Genomic DNA, 23,527 nt, shown 5'->3' with positions numbered 1-23,527 from the left:
AATGCATTGATAAAACGTCGAAAAAACGTTGATGTGCCCTTTACACGGTACACGATAACACAAAATTTTCCATCTAGCTCGGCAGAAAAGCTGAAATGATTTCGAGTGCCCTAATCCTAATCATACGAGCTGTACAATTTCTCGCCCGTAATATTCGCGCGCAAATAATAATTTTCCTCGCGAACGTTCACGACTCGAATCGATTATGTTCCGCAGAGGGTTATAGGTGATGTTTCGTACGTAACGGATGACGAAATCTCGCAGGAGCTTCCCTTAGGCTTAGGTTCTTTTTGCTTCGTTTAAAACGGCCACTTCTCGCGCCCGTTTTCCGTCGCTCGGCCGCTTTAGCGTTCGAACGACACACCGCATGCGGACAACAGACTCGCCGATATAGGATAGCCCTAATGGCATTATGGCATTATACAAAATAGAATTGTGTGCTTGCGGGATTTCCGAAGCCCTAACAGTTGACGATGCCTTGGGCTACTTCGTGCGCGAGAGTCGAGCGAAACTTGACGGCGGGCACCTCGCAGTCCTGCTCAGATCATCAAATACTTCTTTCCCTCATTACCGTGCTCAGATCATCGAATACTTCTTTCCCTCATTATCGTGCTCGTTCGACCAAAATTCGCGAGACAAGTTCGCATAATCGGCGTGCAGCAGAATCGTTCGTAACTCGTTTCGTTCGCCGACCGAGTGATTCTTCTTTCTGCGGAGGAACGAGAAAAGAACAATGGCCGACGAGGAGAACAAGGAGGATAACGAAGGGTGAGAACGAACGTTTATAATTCGAACCCTGTGTAGCTGTTCTCTCTCGCCCCCTCTTTTTGTTTATCAAGGGAAATTTCATGCGTGAAATTAGCTGCACGAGAACACCCTCCCGACACGATAAGTCAGACCGCCTAACGCCAACCTTCTTTAATCCTACGGATTCTCGTTTCCGGTTCACCCTCGCGCGTTCCATCTTCTTCGCCGATGTTTCTTCCGCCGGAAATTCGATTTCGAGTCTTCGCCTTTCGCACACCGCTGCCGGTGAAAGTATCGCGGAAAGATTGCAGAAAGTTCCTCGTGCGAAAATGAACTCGAAGCGTCGTGCAGAATTTGTTGTTCAGAGAATCAAGTTTAGAAGCCCCGGGATGAAAAGATTTTCTTCGTTTTCGCATAAAGGATCGTCTCCCGTATGATTGTGCAATGCTTTGCACACGTGTGCACTGAAACATGACGCTACAGTGTCGCGAAAGAAGTCAAGAGATCGTTCTTTGTACAATAACGAATGGAAAAGCGTCGAATAAAATTTGCTCCGTTTCTGAAAAGATCGAATAGAAACATTTTATTTCACAGCTTTTATTTATTTTTCCACAAGGAATCATTTCTCCTATGCTTGCGCAACACTTTTGGCTGCAGCGTGTGTATGCACGCGTGGATATGCAGTTGCACATGTGTGCCGAAACATGACGCTGAAGTACTCCAAGAGAAGCCATGAAACTTGTGCAAAATTGACTGGAAAGCGTCGAGTAAAATGTTTTTATATTTTAGTTTCTATTTGTTCACCGAGACAACCTTTTATTCGAGACTGCACTTAACCGTCATACGTTCCTCCGGGTGTAAAGGGTGCAAATAATTAATCCCCTCCTGTCTGCGTGTGAGATGTATTTCTGTAAAATGCGACGCAATAATTGAAGTCATAATTTGTTGATTTAGAGTGTAAGACAAAAATGGACCCTAAGATCTTTCATACAACTACTTCCGAGAAGCGTGTTCTTGATAAATCGATACAGTGAATTAACAATAAAACTAGGCTGTTGTTGCAATACACGTGGATTTGCAAAATTTCTTCAACCTTCACTGTACTAATTCGCTGAAGCCTTCCTGTTTTGTTCAACGAGTTCATCAGATTGCACAGTTTGTATTTTTCTTGAAATCCTCGATGTAATTTAACAACATTGCCTCGCTGCAAACTCCGCGAACGTATCCGGCATCTTACGAGGACAAAAACATGAAACTTTCAGTTTCTCACCGGTCGGAGTAACAAAGGATGAACGTGTTGCATTTTCTTCTCCGTTGCCAATGTTTTGCAATTCTTCCCGCTGAGAAATGTTAATGGTTCTTTATCAGAAGAAGAAACTCCCGCAGATAACGGAGTTGAAAATACCTGCTGTATTTTCAGCGGCGGACGGCGCTCGTTTATATACGGCTGCAAAACGCATAACAGAACTTCTTACTATTATCCTGCTTCCGTTTCCTCGGCGAAGAAGCGCTGTTTACTTCGAGGAATTTTTTTTTATCCGTCGCTTGCTCTCTAACCAACCCCGAAGGCAGTCGGATGCTGTTTGTCGTCAATTAACGCGTTTGCTACAACGGCCGTAATTTATTTAACCTTTAAACAGGCTCTGAAAATGCAACGCTGATAATGTACTTCATTTTCATCGAATCGGTTGCAGGAAATCAATTTTGCCGCGTCGGGTATATTGCGAGTTAATAATTACCGACAATAGGGCCAGTCTAAATGAAGAATGAACGAATTAATTAACTATTATATCTTCAAATTTCACTCCATGCGAAGTTTGAATTTTTCGGAACGCTTTCTCAAGATCACTCAGCCGTAACTTTCTAATTAATGAACATTTTTAAGTAAAATCGTTGCGAGATGTTCTTCGAAGAAAGCTCTTTCGAGTAGGTGAACTATTTTTAAATGAAGTCGTATAATTTCTGAAAAAAATTCCCAAAAACTCCTTCTTTGGCCCCTTAAATGATAACCTCGACAATTTATTGGTTTACGAATAAAATTGCTTTGGTCATTGACTCTTAAGTATTAATTGAAAATGTACCTCATCAAGCAGTGAAGATTTTTAACGAAACCTATTAAACACGTATGTCATTAATAGACCACAGATTGTATACGCTTATGACAGGAATGAGAGCAATTTAAAACAGGAAAGGCATTACAAAAATTTATTCTCGCATTATTTTCAATGCAATAAATGATTAAAGGAAAAAAAAGGCGTTTCATTGGGCTCCTACTTTCGAAATCGACCATTTTTTATTGTAAATAAAGATCCGCAGTTCTAATCAAAGTTAAACGAGCATTTACAGTATCAGATCTCGAGACTTGTCGTCAGGAAGGATGTTTACTTCCGAATAATTATATTGAGAAAAAAACGATCCCCTTAGCGGATCATGCTCCGAGTAAAATACGATGTTCGTGGTTGTAACTGTCGAGGTTCCTACCGTGTTCTCCAGCTATTCCAGCTCCGATGAGATTCCTTTGACCTTTTTTCGTCTTCGCTCGCCTTTTCCGGATTTTCACCGACGACCCCGTGTTACATTTTCCCCTCGTTTTCCGTCGACGAGCTTCTTCCTCTAACGGTCGAATCAAAACGTGACCCTTTCGAGACCGTTTAAACGAGCTCGGACCCGAAGTCACCACCGTCACGTATCTATAATTCAATTCCTCCTGCTGGAACCTCGTCTTTTTCACCACGGAAAAGTCGTTCGAACTCGATCCGAGAAATCGGAAAATTTTTGACCAGCTGCAAGAGAATCACCCCTTAACATTCCGCAGAGAGATAGAGAGAGAGAGAGAGTATTAAGAAACAGTATTATTAGGGGGCCCATAAGTAATCAATTATTTTGAAATCTGAAACAAACTTTGTAGTAAATTCAGGTTTTCATTTCTTAATTTATTATACAATCTCCATCATTATCAAGGACATTTTGCCATCTTTCCTGCAAATTTTCCCTCTTCTAGAAATCCAGGGTTCGTCAAAAGGTGCCTCCTTAAATTTTATTTTGATCTGATAATATTGGCCCATAAGTAATCAATTATTTTGAAATCTGAAACAAACTTTGTGGTAAATTCAGGTTTTCATTTCTTAATTTATTGTATAATCTCCATCATTATCAAGGACATTTTGCCATCTTTCCTGCAAATTTTCCATCTTCTAGAAATCCAGGGTTCGTGAAGCAAAATATGACTCAAGGTGCCTCCTTACATCTTCTTTTGATCTGATAATATTGGCCCATAAGTAATCAATTATTTTGAAATCTGAAACAAACTTTGTAGTAAATTCAAGTTTTTATTTCTTAATTTATTGTATAATCTCCATCATTATCAAGGACATTTTGCCATCTTTCCTGCAAATTTTCCCTCTTCTAGAAATCCAGGGTTCGTCAAGCAAAATATGACTCAAGGTGCCTCCTTACATCTTCTTTTGATCTGATAATATTGGCCCATAAGTAATCAATTATTTTGAAATCTGAAACAAACTTTGTGGTAAATTCAAGTTTTTATTTCTTAATTTATTGTATAATCTCCATCATTATCAAGGACAGTTTGCCATCTTTCCTGCAAATTTTCCCTCTTCTAGAAATCCAGGGTTCGTCAAGCAAAATATGACTCAAGGTGCCTCCTTACATCTTCTTTTGATCTTATAATATTGGCCCATAAGTAATCAATTATTTTGACATTTGAAACAAAGTTTGTGGTAAATTCAGGTTTTCATTTCTTAATTCATTATATAATCTTCATCATTATAGTTTGCCATCTTTCCTGCAAATTTTCAGTCCCCCTCTTATAGAAATCCAGGGTTCGTCAAGCAAAATATGACTCAAGGTGCCTCCTTGCATCTTCTACAGGATGTTTTATTTCTTAAATAATGCTCCAGAGATCTGAAAAGATCAGAGGGAGCAATATCCGGTGAGTACGGGGGTGCGGTCAAACTTCCCATTGCAATTCTTTGATTTTTTCCTGAGTGAGTTTCGCTGTACGGGGCCGGGCATTGTCAATTTATTACACCTTTTCTGTGGACTAAAGATGCCCTCTTTCTCAACAGTTCCGAATACAGCCGTTGTAATTGCTGACAATACAACTCAGCAGTAACTGTTTCTCCAGGTTTCAACGACTCAAAGTGAATTATGCCACGACAGTCCCACCAACTGCACGGTAACACCTTTCTAAGCGATAAGCTAGGTTCAGGTGTTGATATTGCGGTTTGATTCGCAGAAAGCCATTGCTTGGAACGCTTTATGTTATCACGAAGAATCCATTTTTCATCTAACGATTCTGCTAAGAAATGGATCTCTACGAAATCTGGATAGCAATCAACTGCAAATTGATCGACGAATATTCTTGTTGGTCTCAGATAATTGACGCGGTACCCATATTCCTTGCCTATTATGCCTTTCCCATTTCGTGTAGGTGGCTTTGTATAGTTGACCGTGTGGACCGAAGGCTTCTCGATAATTCTTGTATACTTAATTTTGGCTTCCACCAGAGATTTTAGGGTGTCATGATCAAATTGAAGTGGTCGTCCACTTCGAGGCCAGTCAGGGAGATCGCAATCACCAAACCTTCCGAACCAACGTTGACTGTAGCTGTTTAAAATGCAGCGGGTGCATCGGTTTTCCTCGGTTTCCGTCGCGATAAACGACGGGAATTGCCACTCGGCCAGGAAACGATAGACCCTTGAGACGGCGCTATTACGCGTTTATAACCGAGTTCCGTTTTCCGATCGCTGACACGCACGCGGCTGAAAACGCGCGACACTAGCAGTGCCGACGTTATCAGCAAAATCCTTGAACCGAGCTGACACCGTCGAATGCAAATTCCGAGCGCTCGCGAAACGCTCGGGCGTGCGTGAAAATTTATCGTGCCCGCTCGCCGCTTCCACCTTTGATCTTCAATCGTGCCGGAAAATGTATGCTTGTCCGTTAACAATCGCGACACGTCTATCGATCGTTCCTCTCTTTCACATTTTTCGTTCCGCTCGACGACATCCTCCCGCTCGCGACGACACAACCGATTTTTTCGGAACCGACGCGCGCTGGTTATGCGAATTTTTAATCACGCTACAGCGGGTGTAAAAACCATTCGAACTGCCGTTAAAAACGAAATTTTTGGAAATTCGACCAAACGGTACGAGCCTATCTTTTTAGACGTTGGAAGCATTAGCTGACTGGGTGATGTAAAAATAGTGTTTTTTCAAAATTGCTGTCGGTCACAATTGCGGAGAAAAATATATAACTGTATTAATAACGACGGTGATTGTCTATATCTAAAATACCAAGGTCACATGTGTAGGGAACAGTTATTCAGAGTGATGACCTTGACGACACATTTCAAGTGGAGAACCCTATTCTAAATAATTACCCTTTCTTTCTAGACTTTAAAAGGATTTTACGTATAAATAATGGTTTTTTAAAAATTGCTGTCCGTCGCAATTTCGGAGAAAAATACATAACGGAATAGTAATAACTGGATGCGTTTATGACAAAAATCGGTAAGCACGATTTAAAGCAGCGGACATATTGGAAAGATTTAAGGGCACCAGCGTATTGGTTTCAGCTTGATAAAATAATTAAAGGAAGAAAGAAATTTTGATTTCGCTCCTGTGTCTTGCGATCCATGCAAATATTTTTCATTTTGCACAAAGGTCCGCAGTCTAGCAATAACAATGTGCAAAGTATAATAAATAAGCGATTGTTCGTGCGAAATGTCGAGTCTGTCTCGGCAAAGGAGCAGAAAGGGTTAAAAATGATTTTCAGCTTCGGAGGATAGTGTTAGCCAGAGAATCTTCGAATCGCAGACAGGGAAGATGAGAACGAACGACCTTGGTCCGAAGAAACACGTTTTCATTGCGGTTCGGGTTCGGTGCATTGTAACAGGCGGTGGAAACGAAACGAACAAGTGTTTCCGCGCGTAACAACGGGTGTGCATTTCGAAGCGGTGAATAATGGACGGCCGCAACACGGCATTGTATCGGAGTATATCCTAATCAGATTCCGCCGGTTATTTATTAACAATGCGAGGTTGACGAACAGCCGGACGAGCGCGGCCGACGCAAACAAGTAACAACGCTTTCATCCGGGTATTATAAATATGCAGCGCGAGCGGCCGCGCCGCGACTGGCGTATACTTATTTTTAATCATGAATCTGTATATTTATGCTAATACCCGCGAAACGAAATCGGAGAACGTTTGTTTAACGCGCGACCGCCGCTGCGCGCGCTCTTGTTGGCAAACCGTATTACGCGATTTAATTAAAGCAATCCGCGTGCTCTTTTAGAGCTGTAATTTTGCAAACTTTATTTGCGGACCGAGAAGAACTTGTACTTGATAGATGCAATAAATTGCGACGTGAAATTAGATAATTCCTGGGATCATTCCCGACCGCGAGATTCTTCGCTGTGAAAATATTGTTGCATATGAAACGTCCGATTTTTAACAGTAACAAACTTTCCTCTAAATTGGCTTATTAGAATAAAATGAAGGTCAAATTAAACGTTTGAATTACAGTGGATAATTGTTTTATAAAAGTCGCACTCTAAAATCGGACGTTTCATATGCAACAACCTGATACAAAGTAATTTATTTTTGATAAAATAAAATTGTTGAAAAGTTGTAACGTGTGACACCGAGTGCCACCATTTTGCATTTTCCAGATATTAGCCTTCGGTTCGCATTAGCGTAACAGTTTTTACATGTGTTCAATATTGATTAAATTCACCTACTCGTGTTCGGTATAAATGCATAAACTCCGCAGTCTACTGCGAATTAATGTTTCGTAGGTCATCGTCGATGGTAGAATATTTAAAAATTGCAAACAATCTCGAAGGAAGGACGTTTCGGATTCTCTGTGAAACCTTTTTTTACGCGCCCCAACAACAAATGAATCGTGAAAAGAATTTTCCTTGAGATTTCCGTAAACATATATTCTATTTGCGAACAATCTCGTTAGACCCCAGCGACTCCGTCCTTCGTGGTGCAGTCGCCAAGGACAAATGAAGGGCGGCCATCCTTCCTCGAATAATATGATACAATTTTTATGATTCATCGCTTCCGTAGCAGATCCCTGGGGATCCGGAATTTAAAGCGAGAGCGAGCGAAACTTCCTCACTCGCTGCATTACGGAATAAATAAATACAAAATGAAACCGAACCCGGAAAAGCAGCTTCTGCTGATAAATTTAGGCGGGTCACTCTATATAGAAATTACGCGTGTCATATTGATTTTCTTCGGAAGCATAAATAAAATGCTGACGTTTATACGCAAAGTCAAGCGAACCTGACTTTACGGCGATACTAAAGATTGTTGCGGGTTATGCAATTCCCGGCCAACACCATTTAACTGTCGCTTTTCGTTCTTCTGTGGTTGCTTCGCTGTAGTTGGTCAAACAAGCATGTAATTCATTGACAGACTGCGGATTTTTAATGCAAAATAAAAATTCTATTAATTTCAGAGTACGGCAGCTACATTTATTTCTTTTTTGAACAATTCAAATAAGAAAGCAATATAATCGAATTTGAAATACTTTAAATATTTGTACAGTAAAGTCTCGATATAAGCCGAACGGATCCACACGATCTTAGTCGCGATCATGATCTTTGCCTATCCCCTCCATTGGATACATGATTCAGTGCTTAAACCTTTTTTATTCTTAATTAACTTTTTGTCAAACTTTTATCAATATATTGGTAAAAGTTTTCTGATTAAAATGAGCCCCAACAGCATGCAAGTTGGATTGTATCTGTTCGTTTAATTCAGGATACACTAAAACCTGGATTATCCGAATTAATTAGGTGTCATGAAAATAGACTTCGAACGACGAATTTTTTTGAAAATTAAAATTGAGTAATAGATCTTTTGGAAATGGACACTTGGAAATATTTTTGCTTTCCTCTTTCAATTCCTAAATTTCTCATTGCTAATTTCTGATACGTTATTACATATTCGGATGGTACCAGTGTGTCATATATCCTAGTTAACTGTGAAGGATTAAATCGTTATATTGGATGGCAATTTTGCTATAGGCTGTGGACCCAACGGATTACTTCTAAATTCATGTATTTCAGGGGACGTTATACTGAACAGCTGCTGTAACGAACGGGATTTAGAAATTAATTGGGTTCATTTTAATAAGCCCGCTACATTTAAAAACTGTTATCATTCTGTACAATTAAAATTGATATTGGAAAAATAATTTGTATTTTGGTAACAATATTGGTTCTAAAATAAAACCGTTGCGAATAAAAGATTCTTCCTACATTTCTCTGTTAACAAAATTAATATTATAGTCTGCGGAAAGAAAAATGAGTGGATCAAATTTTGTTGTAAAAACGCGAGATTTGGGCCGCGAATTTTATTTATTTCTGACAAAATGGGTAGCTACGGTTCAAAATTGGTTATTTTCCACTATTTTTGTCCCCGAACGTAGAACCTTTCGATTCATCTTCCAGCGAAAAATCGCGCGTTATGTTTCTATTTTCGCGAATGATGAATTTCGAGTATTATTTTGCAACATCGCAAACAATGCTGCAAATTCCGCTGATCGACGCGTCCACTTCTGAAACGGTTTGCGAACCTTTTAGCATCCTGTCAATCTCTCGAGCACACGTTGAATAATTCCAAGTACTTTTGCAATGCGAATCGCGCAGTTGGAACGTCCTAACGGCCGGTGCACGCGAGCTTAAGTATTTTATTTACTGCAAAAAGCGACTGCGATTTACGCAAACGGCGGAAGCAACGGACGGTTTCAACGATACGAATATCCATCGGTGTTTCTCGATTCGACGATGCTCTTCTCACTGTTCTCCGAGCATCCTTGCCCGGTTTTCTTCCTGTTTGCAGTCCTGGATGCATCTGCGCTCCTTCTGGAGGCGAGACAACGAGAGCTGTATTTTAAAATGTTCGAGTTTGCACTTTAGCCGAGACCTAGAAAATAGAATCCACGCTGGCCCGAGTGGAAAATTTATTAAACCGGTTAATCCTTCCTTGGAAACAGCTGCAGGGGATACCTATATAAATTCTACGCAGATGTTTAAAAATATAAAGTTGCTTCTACCATTAGACTGACGAGAGTCTTCAAAAAAATTCACCGTATCCAAATTATTCAGAAAAGAAAAACGTTTCTATTCGTCTCCTGTCGCTTGCAATCAGTGCAGAGAATTTTTATTTTCCAGTCTATTAACCCTTTGCACTCGAAGCTATTTTCACTCCGAAACCAAATATTTCTTCCGACCTATTTCTCTTCTATATATCTTTTTTTCATGTTGTACATACAAAAATGGTGCAGTTTACTCGTACAATACCGAAATGTTTAGTAATATGTCAAATACAAACAAATTTAATAATGTGAACAATATTTTGAACAACGATACAGCAATTTTCAGTGGCGCCTCGAAATTATAAATAAAATTGCTGTCGCCACCGAACAATTTATTGAGAGATTCTTCGATATTAAAAGGACCATTGCAAAATTGCCGGCAACTAAAATGTTGCTACTTCATGAATTATCCTGACGCTATTCATACGTCGACGATCGTCCTTAACACTTTGACTGCCAAACTGGAAACCTCAAAAATTCCATAAAATCAAAGTAAGTGATTTAATGAAATAAAAATTGAAAGAAATTAAATGCATGACATTGAGTAGTCCTCAAACTTTCTTGCATTTTGCAGACCCTAATTAAATTTAGTACGATGAATATATTAACGTAAAAATTCATTTTAAAACCTGGACAAATAATTCCGTCACCCACATATGGGTGACATGGCAGTGAACGTGTTAAAGAGTGAAATCCTTTAGTTGCGTTTGAATTATTTATTAAAATGCTTACACGACTTTCCGTTACACAATATTCGCCCTTCTTAACCGGCGCCAGATTAAAACCCTAAATCAATTCCCCTAATCTGACGCCACGGCGTACGCTTTCGATGTATGCGAATGATCGAGCTATAGCGATAACGTTCCCAGCATTTCGTACAGTGGAACCGGTCTATAAACATGTAGATTATTCCGCGGCGTGTCCAATGTCCAAGGAAAAAGGGTCGAATCATCTTCATGAATCCCGGAGATTATGGTGATTCTCGCATTAGCGTAGATCTCCGGTTTCAGGGACGAATCAGTACACGGGTAGACGAGACGACAGGTGCGTCAACACTTTTAATGACACGGTTACGAGCGATCGCGACCAATTGCCGTAGATAGCCGCGATCATGCGAGCCGGTTTCGCGTCCTCCACGATGCCAGCTCAAGGTTCCAGTTCTCGTCTCATTCGTATGCCCAGTTTTTGGAAAATAAAACGCCATCTTTCCCCTCGACACGCTGACCCCAACCTGCTGGGAAGCTACCTGCGCTGCATAGTTCGTTCCTTCGAGACAAGGACAACGTTTACACATATGAAAATACGGACTTCGATACGCACTACAGAATTTTTTTAGATTATTTAAGAATCCATGAAGCTAAACAAATTAATCGCGAACGTAAACCACTCGGTATGCGCGGTCGATAAAAATAAGTTCGCAAGCGCGAGGTTACGTATAAGTGTCTTCTTAGAATATGCAAAAAGATTTGTTTGACGCGTTTATAGGCGTTTGCGAAAAGGCAACTCGCGTTACGAGTTATTGATAATCGTTTTTCTCGAAACGGTTGACCTCAAGTCCCAGTTGGTTGTCAAATTTTTCTTATTTCTTTTTTACCGTTCCATAGACTGAAAAATAGAAAAGAGTGTCGGTAATATTGGAAACCGTAAGGGATAGAAACAAAATTTTCAGATAAAAGTTGTTCTTTTTAACGAGGACTATCGCCCGGTAACACATTAATAGCCGAATTAGCCGAAATAGCCGAATATTCAAGGGGCAATTTCACCCCCCTAAAGTGAATTTGTGCAGCAAAAAATATCGCGTAACGCACACCTACGTATGCACTACGCGTCCCCAAAGTTTCATAATTTTTTTAATTTCCCTGTTCGGGAACGTTTCTTGTGCCATGAACACTAGAACTACCGAGCCCTAAACGTGACTTATGATAACCTTTATAAACCCTTTATGATAACAGCAAGATTGAATTTGCTCAGGTTTCATACGATTTTTATGGTAACATGTACTCCAAAGAAGAGATATGTTAAAAAATTTCTCGTGAAAACGTTTTCATAGTTTCACCAATCGTGAAAGAGAAAATCATCCACCAGTCATTGGTTCGGTAGTTCTAGTGTTAATGAGAACAATGAGTTGGGAAAAGTACAAGACTCCGAAGTTGTTAACAGTTCGACTGCCAAACTAGAAACATCAAAAATTCCATGAAATCAAACTGTTATTTAATGAAATAAAAATTGAATATATGATATTGAATAGTCCCTCAACTTTCTTGAATTTTGCAGATCCTAATCAGATTTGGTGCAATGAATATATTGACGTAAAAATTCATTTTAAAACCTGGCCAAATAATTCCGTCACCCACATATGTGTGACATGGCAGTGTTAAACGGAGTAGGCGAGTTAAATGACGATTCCGCGAAGTCAATGAGGAGTTACGATCGTAATGAGCTGGCCGAATGCATACCGGTGTCGCCTGTTTCTGCAGTCGGTCGAAGGAGAGGGAGAACCGGTGGGAGACAACAAACTGGAAAGAAAGACGGGAACACATTATAGTGTTCATTCTGAAGGCTTCAAACGCAGTATAGCTCGCGTTATTGATTCGCGAATTGTGTTCTTACCGGTTTCATTTACGTCTTGTCATTTTTTCGCGCGACGCAGTTCGTTTCTCCACAGTGATCAAATCGACGCACCAGTGACAATGTTCGAGAAAAAGTGCACCGACAATGGTGCAACAAGTGTACAAGAAGTGTAGCAAATAATAAAAATACACAGTGCTTGTTGAATTTAAAAGAAAATTTTTCCCGTCCCTTCGACTAATCTATTCAAATTAACAATAGACAAGTCCAACATATAATTGGAGTGGTAAATAAGATTATGTTCAGACAAATTTGTTAAATTTATCGAGTGTGTTGCAGTCTATTAAAACACGACGTAATGACAAAAGTAATTTTATTTTGTATCGTTCATGTTCAATGTTAATAAATTCGAGGAAATCTCTTTTGCACCGCAGATTTATCTATTTACGTTAATAATAGACGAGTCCAACGTGTAATTGGTGTGGTAAACAAGATTATGTTTAGTCAAATTTGTTAAATTTATCGAGTGTGTTGGAGTCTATTAAAACACGACGTAATGACAAAAGTAATTTTATTTTGTATCGTTCATGTTCAATGTTAATAAATTCGAGGAAATCTCTTTTGCACCGCAGATTAATCTATTTACGTTAATAATAGACGAGTCCAACGTGTAATTGGTGTGGTAAACAAGATTATGTTTAGTCAAATTTGTTAAATTTATCGAGTGTGTTGGAGTCTATTAAAACACGACGTAATGACAAAAGTAATTTTATTTTGTATCGTTCATGTTCAATGTTAATAAATTCGAGAACATTTCTTTTGCACCGCAGATTAATCTATTTACGTTAATAATAGACGAGTCCAACGTGTAATTGGATGGTAAATAATATTATGTTAAGTCAATTTTCTTAAATTTATTGAGTCAGTTGCAATTCGTTAATTCATCAGAAATAATAATAACAGAAATTTGTTTGCATTGTTCACGTCCAATTTCGAGGATTATGTTCAATTTTGTGAACGAAAATTGAGGTGAAATATAATATTCCATGATAGTGTTCGGAATAATCATGTTAACAATATTTGGTTCGCAAAATTTGGGAACGCATCATGCACCGTATGAGGCCTCCTGCTTAGCGATTTATTGATCTATTGGATCTATCGACCCCTCTGTGGATTTATTCATGCCGAAATTATTAGATGAAATTTGATCAAGCTTCTAGCAACATCAAAATTCTTATAAAAAATAAAAACAAGTTTCTATAAAACTTTAGAGAGCTTCAAAATTTGTATCAAGTTCTAAACAAACTTTGTATAAACCTTTAAGAATACAAAATCTCAGGAAACTTCAAAATTTGTATAAAGCTTCAAAAAAAATTTTTGTGGACTTTCAGAAAACTTCGAAATTTATATAAAGCTTCGAAAAGTTTCATATTTGTGTAGTGCTTTAAAAAAAATTTAAAGCGTAAGAAAGCTTCAACATTTCCATGAAGCCTAAAAAAGCTTGAAAATCTGTATGAAGCTTTCAGAAATTTTTGAATAAAGTTGCATTGAGCTTCCAGACGTGTACTTAGCATTTAAAAAATGTAAATCAATGTAATAATGTTCAAAGAATTAGCGTTGAGCCCTGTGACGATGCTTCCAAAAGAACAGGAATTTATTAAAATATAGTAAAATACAATTGAATGATTAATAATAATTAAAATACATCCAGTGGTCCATACAAGGATTAAGTTTGTCGGTGGGGTGCATCGGACGTAAAATTGCATCCTGTTCCTGTCGAGATGGATGCACCGTGGCTTTTCTTCTGTTATGCGAAACTCGTTTCGGCCGATTAATTATTAACATCGGTCCGCATCGAATCAGAACCGGCTGATGCATTTCAATCACAGAGCCCCGGGGTCCTTGAATAGCTGCACCCGAAGTCGCAGCGGATTTCGGATGGATTACTAACTGAGTCACAATGCACCCGAGAGGTTATTTTGATCCTTGCCGACCCGCTGCACTCCTAAGAATAATATAGAACCTATACCGATTCCGAAAGAGGTCTGCTTTGCTCGAGATGCTCGTTTGTTTCGACACGTTTTTTAAAAATCATAACTCTGGCGAAGGATATCTTCCTCGAGCCAAGGATGACGAGTCAACTCGTCGTTGCAAAAATTTTCATTTGTTCACCCTCGTTTATGCAGCATTTCGATTTGTGTGTTATTGTTTCTCTAGTTACGAGCAGTGCGAATAACGTTATTTTGAACTCATTTGATTTCGAGGGAAATTGTTGGAAGCGGAGGAAAAATGTTTTCTCGATCGCGAAGTCTTTCAGCGAGGAAAGCTCGGCGAAGTTTCTTAATAGTGAAATTACGGTTCTAGTCCCGAGAGAAAAAAGATTACGGATTGGGAAGTTAGCATGTTTGAAAGTAATTGAACGAAGAGGGTGGTTGACTCCGCTACCCCGAGACTTTCAAAAATTGATTTCGACGTTTTCGATTCGCTTTTCCGGGATTAATTCGCGGAGCGAAATAAAGGACGCGTTATGCACAAAGGGAGCGCTTTGCCGTCAAACAAACCCGTGAAAACCAAAAATTAATTTACGCGTCGGCAAAAATTCCCATTGTTCGCTGTTCGAAATTCGTAATTATAACTTTTACTTTTAATCACGGCCGAGCATCTTTTCATTACTCTGCATCGGCTGCGGCTCGCAGCTAAATTACCATTGTATAATTCACAAAGACTAGAGCTCGACGAAAGTTCACTTCGATTGTTTCAATATAGGGGGGTTCGAGCAAAATGAAATTTAATTGTGTTTTATAGTTCATTGTGTCCCGTTTGTTCGACGTAAACACGCGCTCTTGTTATGAATGTACTTAATATTTTCGGCGGAACATTGTTGTTCAACTATTTCTGTGTGGCGTCATTTCACGAGAAGAATCTTTCGTCCCGAAAATTATTGGAGTCATTTTTCATAGCGTCGCAATTGGGAAAAATAATTCGATGGCATATCGTTAGGTGAAAGACTGTATAAATTTATTTCTAGCAACTTTATTTCGGTGCAATCATTTTTACTGTGTGACGTCATTTTTCGTAGCATCGCAATTGGGAAAAATAATTCGATGGCATATCGTTAGGTGAAAGACTGTATTTATTTGTAGCAACTTTATTTCGGTGCAATCATTTTTACTGTGTGAAGTCATTTTTCGTAGCATCGCAATTGGGAAACATAATTCGACGGCATATCGTTAGGTGAAAGACTGTATAAATTTATTTCTAGCAACTTTATTTCGGTGCAATCATTTTTACTGTGTGACGTCATTTTTCGTAGCATCGCAATTGGGAAAAATAATTCGATGGCATATCGTTAGGTGCAAGACTATACATTTATTTGTAGCAACTTTATTTCGGTGCAATCATTTGTAATCAAGAACATGGATAGAATTGAATTTTACCCCCACCTTTTTTCATTTTTAGTTAATAAGGACATAACCACTGGACAACATGAACACTGTAGCTATTTAATCAGACCATAACGTCATTGTAACATAGATCAATTCTATTAGGTACGTTGTTGGTAACACAACAAACGATGTTAACCGAGGGATGGCGTCGGTGGTAGGACAGTGGAGGGCAAAATTGTCGAATTAGAGTTCATTCCTATTGTAACTTAACTATCACTGAATTACATATATTCATGGCATATACCCATTACAATATTATACCAGTAGAATGAATAAAATAACAATATTACTAACAATAAAATTACCGATAGAATTAGGTGTCATTTCAAAAAACGGTAGAAAGAATTTGAAAACACCTACATATTATTTCCGAGTTATGAAAATGATTGAAGAAACAAATTTCTATCAAGTGTGAATAGAACATGAATTTTCTCTCAAGCTAAAATACATGTAAAATCGTGTGCTTCTTAGCGGAAACAATTTTTCTTTCGCACAAAGATCCGCAGTCTAGTAGCGATTTTTTGAAAAAATCGTTTCGTCCAATTTTGCTGCTCAGTGTAATTTGATTATTTTCTGGAGCAGTGTAGGGAAGGTTAGGCTAGATGCGGATGCTCCCGAGGAAAATTTCGTAAACGAGCGGCGAATTGGAATGCGGAAAGCGCACCCTATAAAGTACGTAGGATGCCGGTTATCGATAGTTTCGCGTGATCGAGTTCCGTTGTGCGTAATCGAGGCGTAACAGGCGTGTAAAAATTTGATGCGAGGCCGGCCCTCGGGGAGTTACAGAATAATTGAATTCGGGCCCCCGGGAGGGGTGGGAGCACTATCGACAGGGAGCAGGGCGTCCATACAGTTGATAGAACTCGGAACAAATTTATTAAAGTCGCCTAAAGGCTGCGACGGGAGAATTTCCCGTATACAGGCTGTCCCAAAAATGTACTTCCTCGAAAGGGGTGATTCCTCAGGAATTAACTTTGTTAACACGTTAAACGCCAGAAATCAATCCCAGAAAATCTCACAAAATCAGTGTAATTTAATTAATGAAACCGAAACTAGAAATGTAAAATGTATTATAGAGCATGCTGTCTTAACCCTTTTGAATTCTAAAGATTCTATTCCGGTTTACCTAGATATGTCACAGTAAAAATGAATTTCTAAACCTAGTCAAAAATCACTGTCAGTCATATAGCTGTTAACAGTGACCGATCAGAAAATTCACGATGCTAATTTTTCGAAATTTGTGCACAGCTAGTCTCGTAAAATTGTGAAAGGTTTATGTACCGTGACGAAAATTGACGGTCCAAAGTATTCAGCGCGCAGAATGACAACAATGGGGGAATTCGCGATAATGGCGCGAATAGTTTCGAAATTGTAATTAAAAAGCGCGATGTGCACCGGTGGGTCCTGAAACTTTTAGAAATTGTGGGAATCCGTGGAATTTCCACAAACTTCGACTTTCTGGTCGGGGGAAAAGTTACAGAGAATGTTCCGTAGCGGATGGTTAACACGCAAAGCATCTTCCGCCATGAATATAAAGTTTCCCTTACGGTTACGATTTTTCTATTTCGCGTTTGCCGTTACCGGTGTACGAAAAATTGTTCAACAATAGACTACAATATTACAATTTTTAAGTCCTTGAAAAAATTTCAGCTGCGACTTTGATTTAACTTAGTGTGGACTGGGTATGTATGAATGTGTATATGTATGTATACTGTAATTTGTCTCGCAGATTGAAATGCTTAAATAAATAAAAAAAATATATGAGTACAGTTTATCTTTTACGAAAAAGTTTGGATCATTCGATTGGTACGAAATTCTTCTCGTTCCTTGAACTGTGAAGTTCTGCCGCCATTGAAAAATTGTTTAACAATAAATAAATCAGGTAGGAGTGAAGGAAAATTGTAACCTTATCACGCGTAACAGTCGGTTGTTAAGAACCCGATGCATTAGATCGCGTCCGTGTGTCGCAACGCATAATTGCAGTGCACGGTCTACGTAATTCCCTCCGTTGTTGTACTATACACGACGTGTTAATTCACGCGTGACAAACAGCAGTTTATGAATGCTTCATTCAGCGTGCATCGGCGGCTTCCTCAGCTTTCTTTTATGTATCGCCGTGCAATTATACGTTCCGCGCGTAATTTCACCGGCGCGGCGGATTCGCGAAACAAAACACGGAGGTTGAGCGCGCCATTGCGACATCGCAATGTGTCGCGGATCTTGCGACAAAGAATACAACCGCGATCTACACAGAAAGAGTCGAATTGTTCCACGACATTCCTTTGTCTTTCCCGTTTCGTTCCTTCGTCCTGAATATTCATTCGATCCCAAGATGAAACCGCTTGTCGAACCGAAACCGCGCTCTGTCATCTTTATCACTAGTCTTTATCATCAGTTTACAATAATACGTTGGTCCCCTTAAATTATCTTAAATCTCGTTTATTCACTTTTGTCATGAATTCATAAAATTCACAATTTATTTGTGGTTTCCATCTTGTTGATGTGATTTTATTTGGTAGATGAACAAAGGATTTTTCAAAAATTAAGTTTTTAAGGTTAAACTTCATCTTGGCAACCCAGAAATTTTTAACTTTTTACTCCGTAATTCTGTATATCTTGACGAGAAAATGCCAAAAATCGAAGCTTTTAGGCGAGGAATTCACTGGTTCGAAAGTTATGCGTGTTTAAAGCGATTTTCAACGTTTTTGACAGCTAGGGACGCCGCCATGTTGGTGATTAGTGGCATCACTGGATGCCAGCACAAGCGCGCGCTGATATCGATAACAATTCTCTATATTTTAATTATTGTTCGACGACAGCTTGTCCCAGAACGAAGTGTAATCGCTCGAGTTTATGGTAAACAAGCATTATTTTTGAACCAGTGAATTCCTCGCCTTAAAACTTTGATCTTTGTCGTTCTCTCATCAAGATGTACAGGATTGCATAATAAAAAGTTAAAAATTTCTGGGTTGCCAAGGTGAAGTTGAGCCGTCTTTAACGAAAATGAAATTATTCGACGTTTACGATCTGCATTTTTCACGAATTAAAAGCGAAATTTTTATTGGTCTTTCGAAAGAATTTTTTACCCAGCATTTGTAATTTTAACAGGGAACGTATGTTTGGTAAAGGAGTCCACTGATTTTTTAAATGCACAAAGGTCGGCAGTTTGTGAATAAGACTTGTTTGAAAAATGGCTCGGCAACCCGAGTGTTTTCTGGTACGTTCGCGACCGTCAAAATGTTGAAGCAGCTGATTTGTGAACTTTTTGTTTGCTCTCTCAGTGTCCAAACAAATCTACGACGGTAAACTCGAGTATTGCGAAAAAAAGTATGGCTTCCTTCAGTTGTCCTTCGTGTCTGGTCACGAAGTATACGTGAACGTATGGAACATGTAACCTTCCCGCTGTTCATGCTTCAGTTACCATTAAATGGCCGAACAAGCCTATGGCGCTCCTCGTGCGTTAAACCCGCGAAGCAATCAAGTGTAAATCTTGTATAAACAATCGTCCACGTGTTTCTTAATTAATCCGCAGAGAAATGTAAACAGACACACTAAAAGACCCCTCTTCTTTACCATTTACATTGCCACAGTGTTTTCGTATAAATTAAATCGAGAGCGGAGCTCTAGCGGAATGTAATTCCCGAAAATTGTGAAACCAAACGAAGACGATATTTTATGAGCGTCCTAAATTAAAACTGAAGCTGTAATAGAATGACGTAAATAGTGAAATCTGTGAGGTTAAATGATCATAATTTATAGGCGAGGTTTTATTTTGCAACGGAGGGATAAGGAATTTTAAATGGATTTTTAAGAATTTAGTTTGAGTAAAAAGCTTTTAACTTTGATTCCCAAGGATTTCTGAAAAAGTTGACGCAGTGTTGGGTAAAATGTAACTCCGTGCAGTGGATAATAGTTAATAATTTTTAAACTAAAAGGTGCACATAACTTCAAAACTGTAATCTTTTATTCGGAGCACTAAATTTTTAAAATAGCTTTTAAAACTGATTTTTAAAATACTGAAAATAACGAGGATTGAACAACTGATAGACTGCAGATCTTTATGCAGAATAAAAATTGTCTTCAGTAGTTGCAAGAAATCAGGATCAAATAGAAATATGTTTCTTTCAATCATTTTACTAATACGGGTTGTAAGTTGATGATACGTTGACATTCTTGAATTATTTTATCTTCCCACTGTTTTATATTTCACTTCCCACTGACTTTTATCAGAAATGCATAAAATCCGCAGTCTAGATAGCTTATCAATCTCGATAGGTCTACCAAGATGTTTATCATTGCGTCAAGAATCTTCCATTCACAACGTCGTTGCCATAATTACATTTTCGATCTCTATGCAAAATAAAAATTGTTTGCTCTTTAATAATTTTAATAGATTCAAAATAATATATTTTCATTGCCATTTTAAATTTCACCAACTCAATTTCGTTATAAATACATAAAATCCACGCAGGTTTCTTTTATTGTTTGTCCCGCATTTCTGCACGTGCAAAAATGAAAAACTAAAAAATTGAAGAAAAATCTCATATTGACCTGATACATTTTTTAATCAATTTTACCCAGCACTGCGTTTAGAATTATTTTTTCGGGACAGTGTCTCGAAAGATCCTGTTGTACGTTGTTCGAAATGGTGGACCCAATATTCCGAGCACTGTTTCGTCGCAATTTCACCGAACTCCGCGCACTTGCTCGCGATACTTATGGTTTCGCAAGGCAATCTGCAAAAGTGAAGCATGCCTCGGCGCCCCGATGACATAATCATCGGCAGGATCGTGAACAACGTCGGTAAAACTGAGCTACCAGTAAAACCGCGGCTCGGAAACTGATCGAAAACGAAAGTGTACAGTGCATCTGCAGGGATCGTTGCAGTCTCGATATCGTGCGCAATCTTATCTGCGAAAATGTTCATCGAGTGTTTTCGTTGGTTGAGTTGTCTCTCCTGCGAGGTATCCCCGGAGCCTGTCAAGGTCTATGGGTTGAGCTTCAAGTGAGTTTTCTCTACGTTTATCTTATAATCATCTTACGTTCTCATTTCAAACATTTTGCAATCATTTCTCCTGTTTCGTTGTGGTTTTCGAGGCCGTTTTCCCTCAAATTTTTAAGAATATTTCTCAGCAGAACTATCGAACCTTTTGCATCAGGATTTTGCACACGTATTTGTGGGTAGTTGGTGTACATACATTATTTCTTTCGAGGAAAAATAATAAAAATTGCACGAGTTACATATTTTTTTATAGAGCACGTTTTATGCACCATACACCATGTTTTGAACACCATGATCTTTTTCAGCAGAATTATTGAACTTTTTGCGCTAACATTTTGCACACGTATTTACGAGTATTTGGAGTACACGAGATATTATTTTAAAGTGGGGATAATCAAAATTACATGAGTCGTATATTTTTTTATTATATTTCGAAAAACGTGTGTTGACTGTTGTCACGATACCGGTCTTCTGCTGATCGAAAGTAAAAAATGAGGAGCTATAATCATTATGAATGTAGCTATGGCCTGAAGCAACTATGACCTTTGCAAGTCATCGGGCAACACGAAGAAAAAGATTTTTCAATATAATGTCAACGCGTGACACGTTTCTTGCGTCGGGTGATAACATTATGAAATTATGCGCACGAATGATTGCATACTCTGCAATTTATCGCATAATAGTAAGGGGTGATGAATGTGATGGTTGGAGAAACTGGAAGAGAATACTTGAGACACTAATTTCCGTCATCGTCGCCGTTAAATTCGAACTTTTGTGTAACTTCCGAGACAGGGATCAAGATAAAGGCGCAAATTATGTCACTGCAGTTTCAATTTGCTACACTCTCTCGTTTCTGACTTCTCCACGTTAAATGACACTTGTCACGCACCCCGCATTTAATTTCCTTTCGTAAAATGTTAGGCTGGTGCATGTGAACTGTCTGATTTCACGGATCTTCGTGTTTTCTTGCTTGATAGTTTCGCAAGAATTAACCCTTATTAACCCCACAAATAGTTATATTATCAATTGTTACGCATTAAACAATTATTAGCATTAATTTATGTGGGTCCACAGCGGCTCACAGTTTTATCGTCCATACTGAGATAAATAATTCCTATTATAAATTGACAAAATGGCGAACGCAGAGAAATTGCAAATTCCAAAACTTCACCTTCTCAGCAATTTTTTAATAAAAGAGGCATAATAAACGTAGTATAAAAATCTAATTTGGGTACCGACGAGGCAGTAATATGTGAAATAGCCTATAAAAATTCCACAATAATTGGTCATTTACTTCGTGAGATTTCATCTACGTCACTTGATACGATCTTTAAACACGCCTTCATTGCGAGCGTTTTGTTACACGTTTTTTTTTTTGTAGCATAAAATGTAGTTTCATGTGCTACATTCAAACGTTAATTTTCGTTTCAAATCCTGAGCATTGATTAAATATTTGTTAACATGTCATCGTACCAGCTGAGGGTTAAACCTTTCTTCGAGTAAACTAATTCTCCAAGTTCTTGAGAAAATACAAATCATTTGTACAACTTTGAGGAGAGTTACTTCATTATCAAGAGTGTACGGAGACCTTTTTAATTGATTGTACAAGGTGCCAGAAGGTTTAACATTTGCAATCTCGCGCCACCATTAGGAAAACGCGACTAAGCGTAGGGTTTCGAGGTACTCTCCGGGAAGTTCACTTTAGAAAAGTGGTTGGCACTCCGCGCGGAATTCCAAGAGCGCCATATTCCCGAGTCAACGCGTTCTACAACAATAATAACGATAACTAGACGGGGAGAATTTACTGCCGGCATTGAACTGGTTTTCCTCGGCGGAATTTTACGTCTCTTTCTTAAAACTCGCCGAACATTCCCGGTACGAATGTGGAGCGGGTACGAACAAGACCGAATAAATTTCCATGAATTGGCCAGGAGTCAATTTACAAAGCGCGTCGTTGACGATTTGAATATCACCGGCGACGACCGTCATGGATCCTTCGCGAATCATGGAAATCTCCGGAGCTTCATTCGACTCAACTTCGCGTTGATCGAGTATACGTTTAATTCTTAAGGGCCCGGGATAGTCACGTGACTTTTTAATTAATAATTTCCATTCACAGACTTAAGATCCGTCTTGGTCTTGATCCCACGGGTCTTAAGTCTCTGACTAAACTTCTCACATTTTTTCCTCTGCATTATCGATATTATGAATTCCGACGCCAGAAACGTGCTTCAAGTTTTTCGACTTTATTTCGCAGAGAGTCAAGACAAAATATAGCTCAATTTGTAGCTGGAGATATTTTCTAGTGCGCGTTGCTCTCGATTTCATCCAGAAAACTCATCCAATGGCAGAAAAATGCTCGGATTCCACGGCAGACGGCATCGTCAATTTTTGGCCTACTTCTAACGCTTATATCACCAAATATCTGCATAATCTCGGCAGCTGCTGACCAGCGCGCACTAGATTGAACCTTCCTCTTTCGAACGAGCCCTTTACCAGCGACAGAATATTCTTATTTAAGGACGAAAACTTGAGGCACGTGAAACCATTTTTTGTCGGTAATGTAGTCACTCTACCTTATCGCGAATCTACGAAGACCGGGCCCTTAAGTTGGATCAAGCCTACTTCTA

At 38.9% G+C, this 23,527-nt stretch overlaps 1 protein-coding gene across 1 annotated transcript in view; it reads left to right on the top strand.

The window, feature by feature from the left end:
- The first annotated feature begins 511 nt into the window (after window positions 1-511).
- Window positions 512-23,527, top strand: part of LOC143355728 (uncharacterized) — a 38,645-nt gene continuing 15,629 nt past the window's right edge. The window contains exon 1 of the mRNA XM_076790815.1: window positions 512-768. Within this exon, the coding sequence (XP_076646930.1) occupies window positions 734-768 (35 nt within the window). The 5' untranslated portion in view covers window positions 512-733. The remainder of the gene's footprint in view (window positions 769-23,527) is intronic.

Source organism: Halictus rubicundus, chromosome 7, assembly GCF_050948215.1.
Source record: "Halictus rubicundus isolate RS-2024b chromosome 7, iyHalRubi1_principal, whole genome shotgun sequence".
Classification (NCBI taxonomy): Eukaryota; Metazoa; Arthropoda; class Insecta; order Hymenoptera; family Halictidae; genus Halictus; species Halictus rubicundus.
The sequence above is the reverse complement of the archived record's forward strand: the minus strand, read 5'-3'. Positions and strand labels throughout refer to the sequence as shown.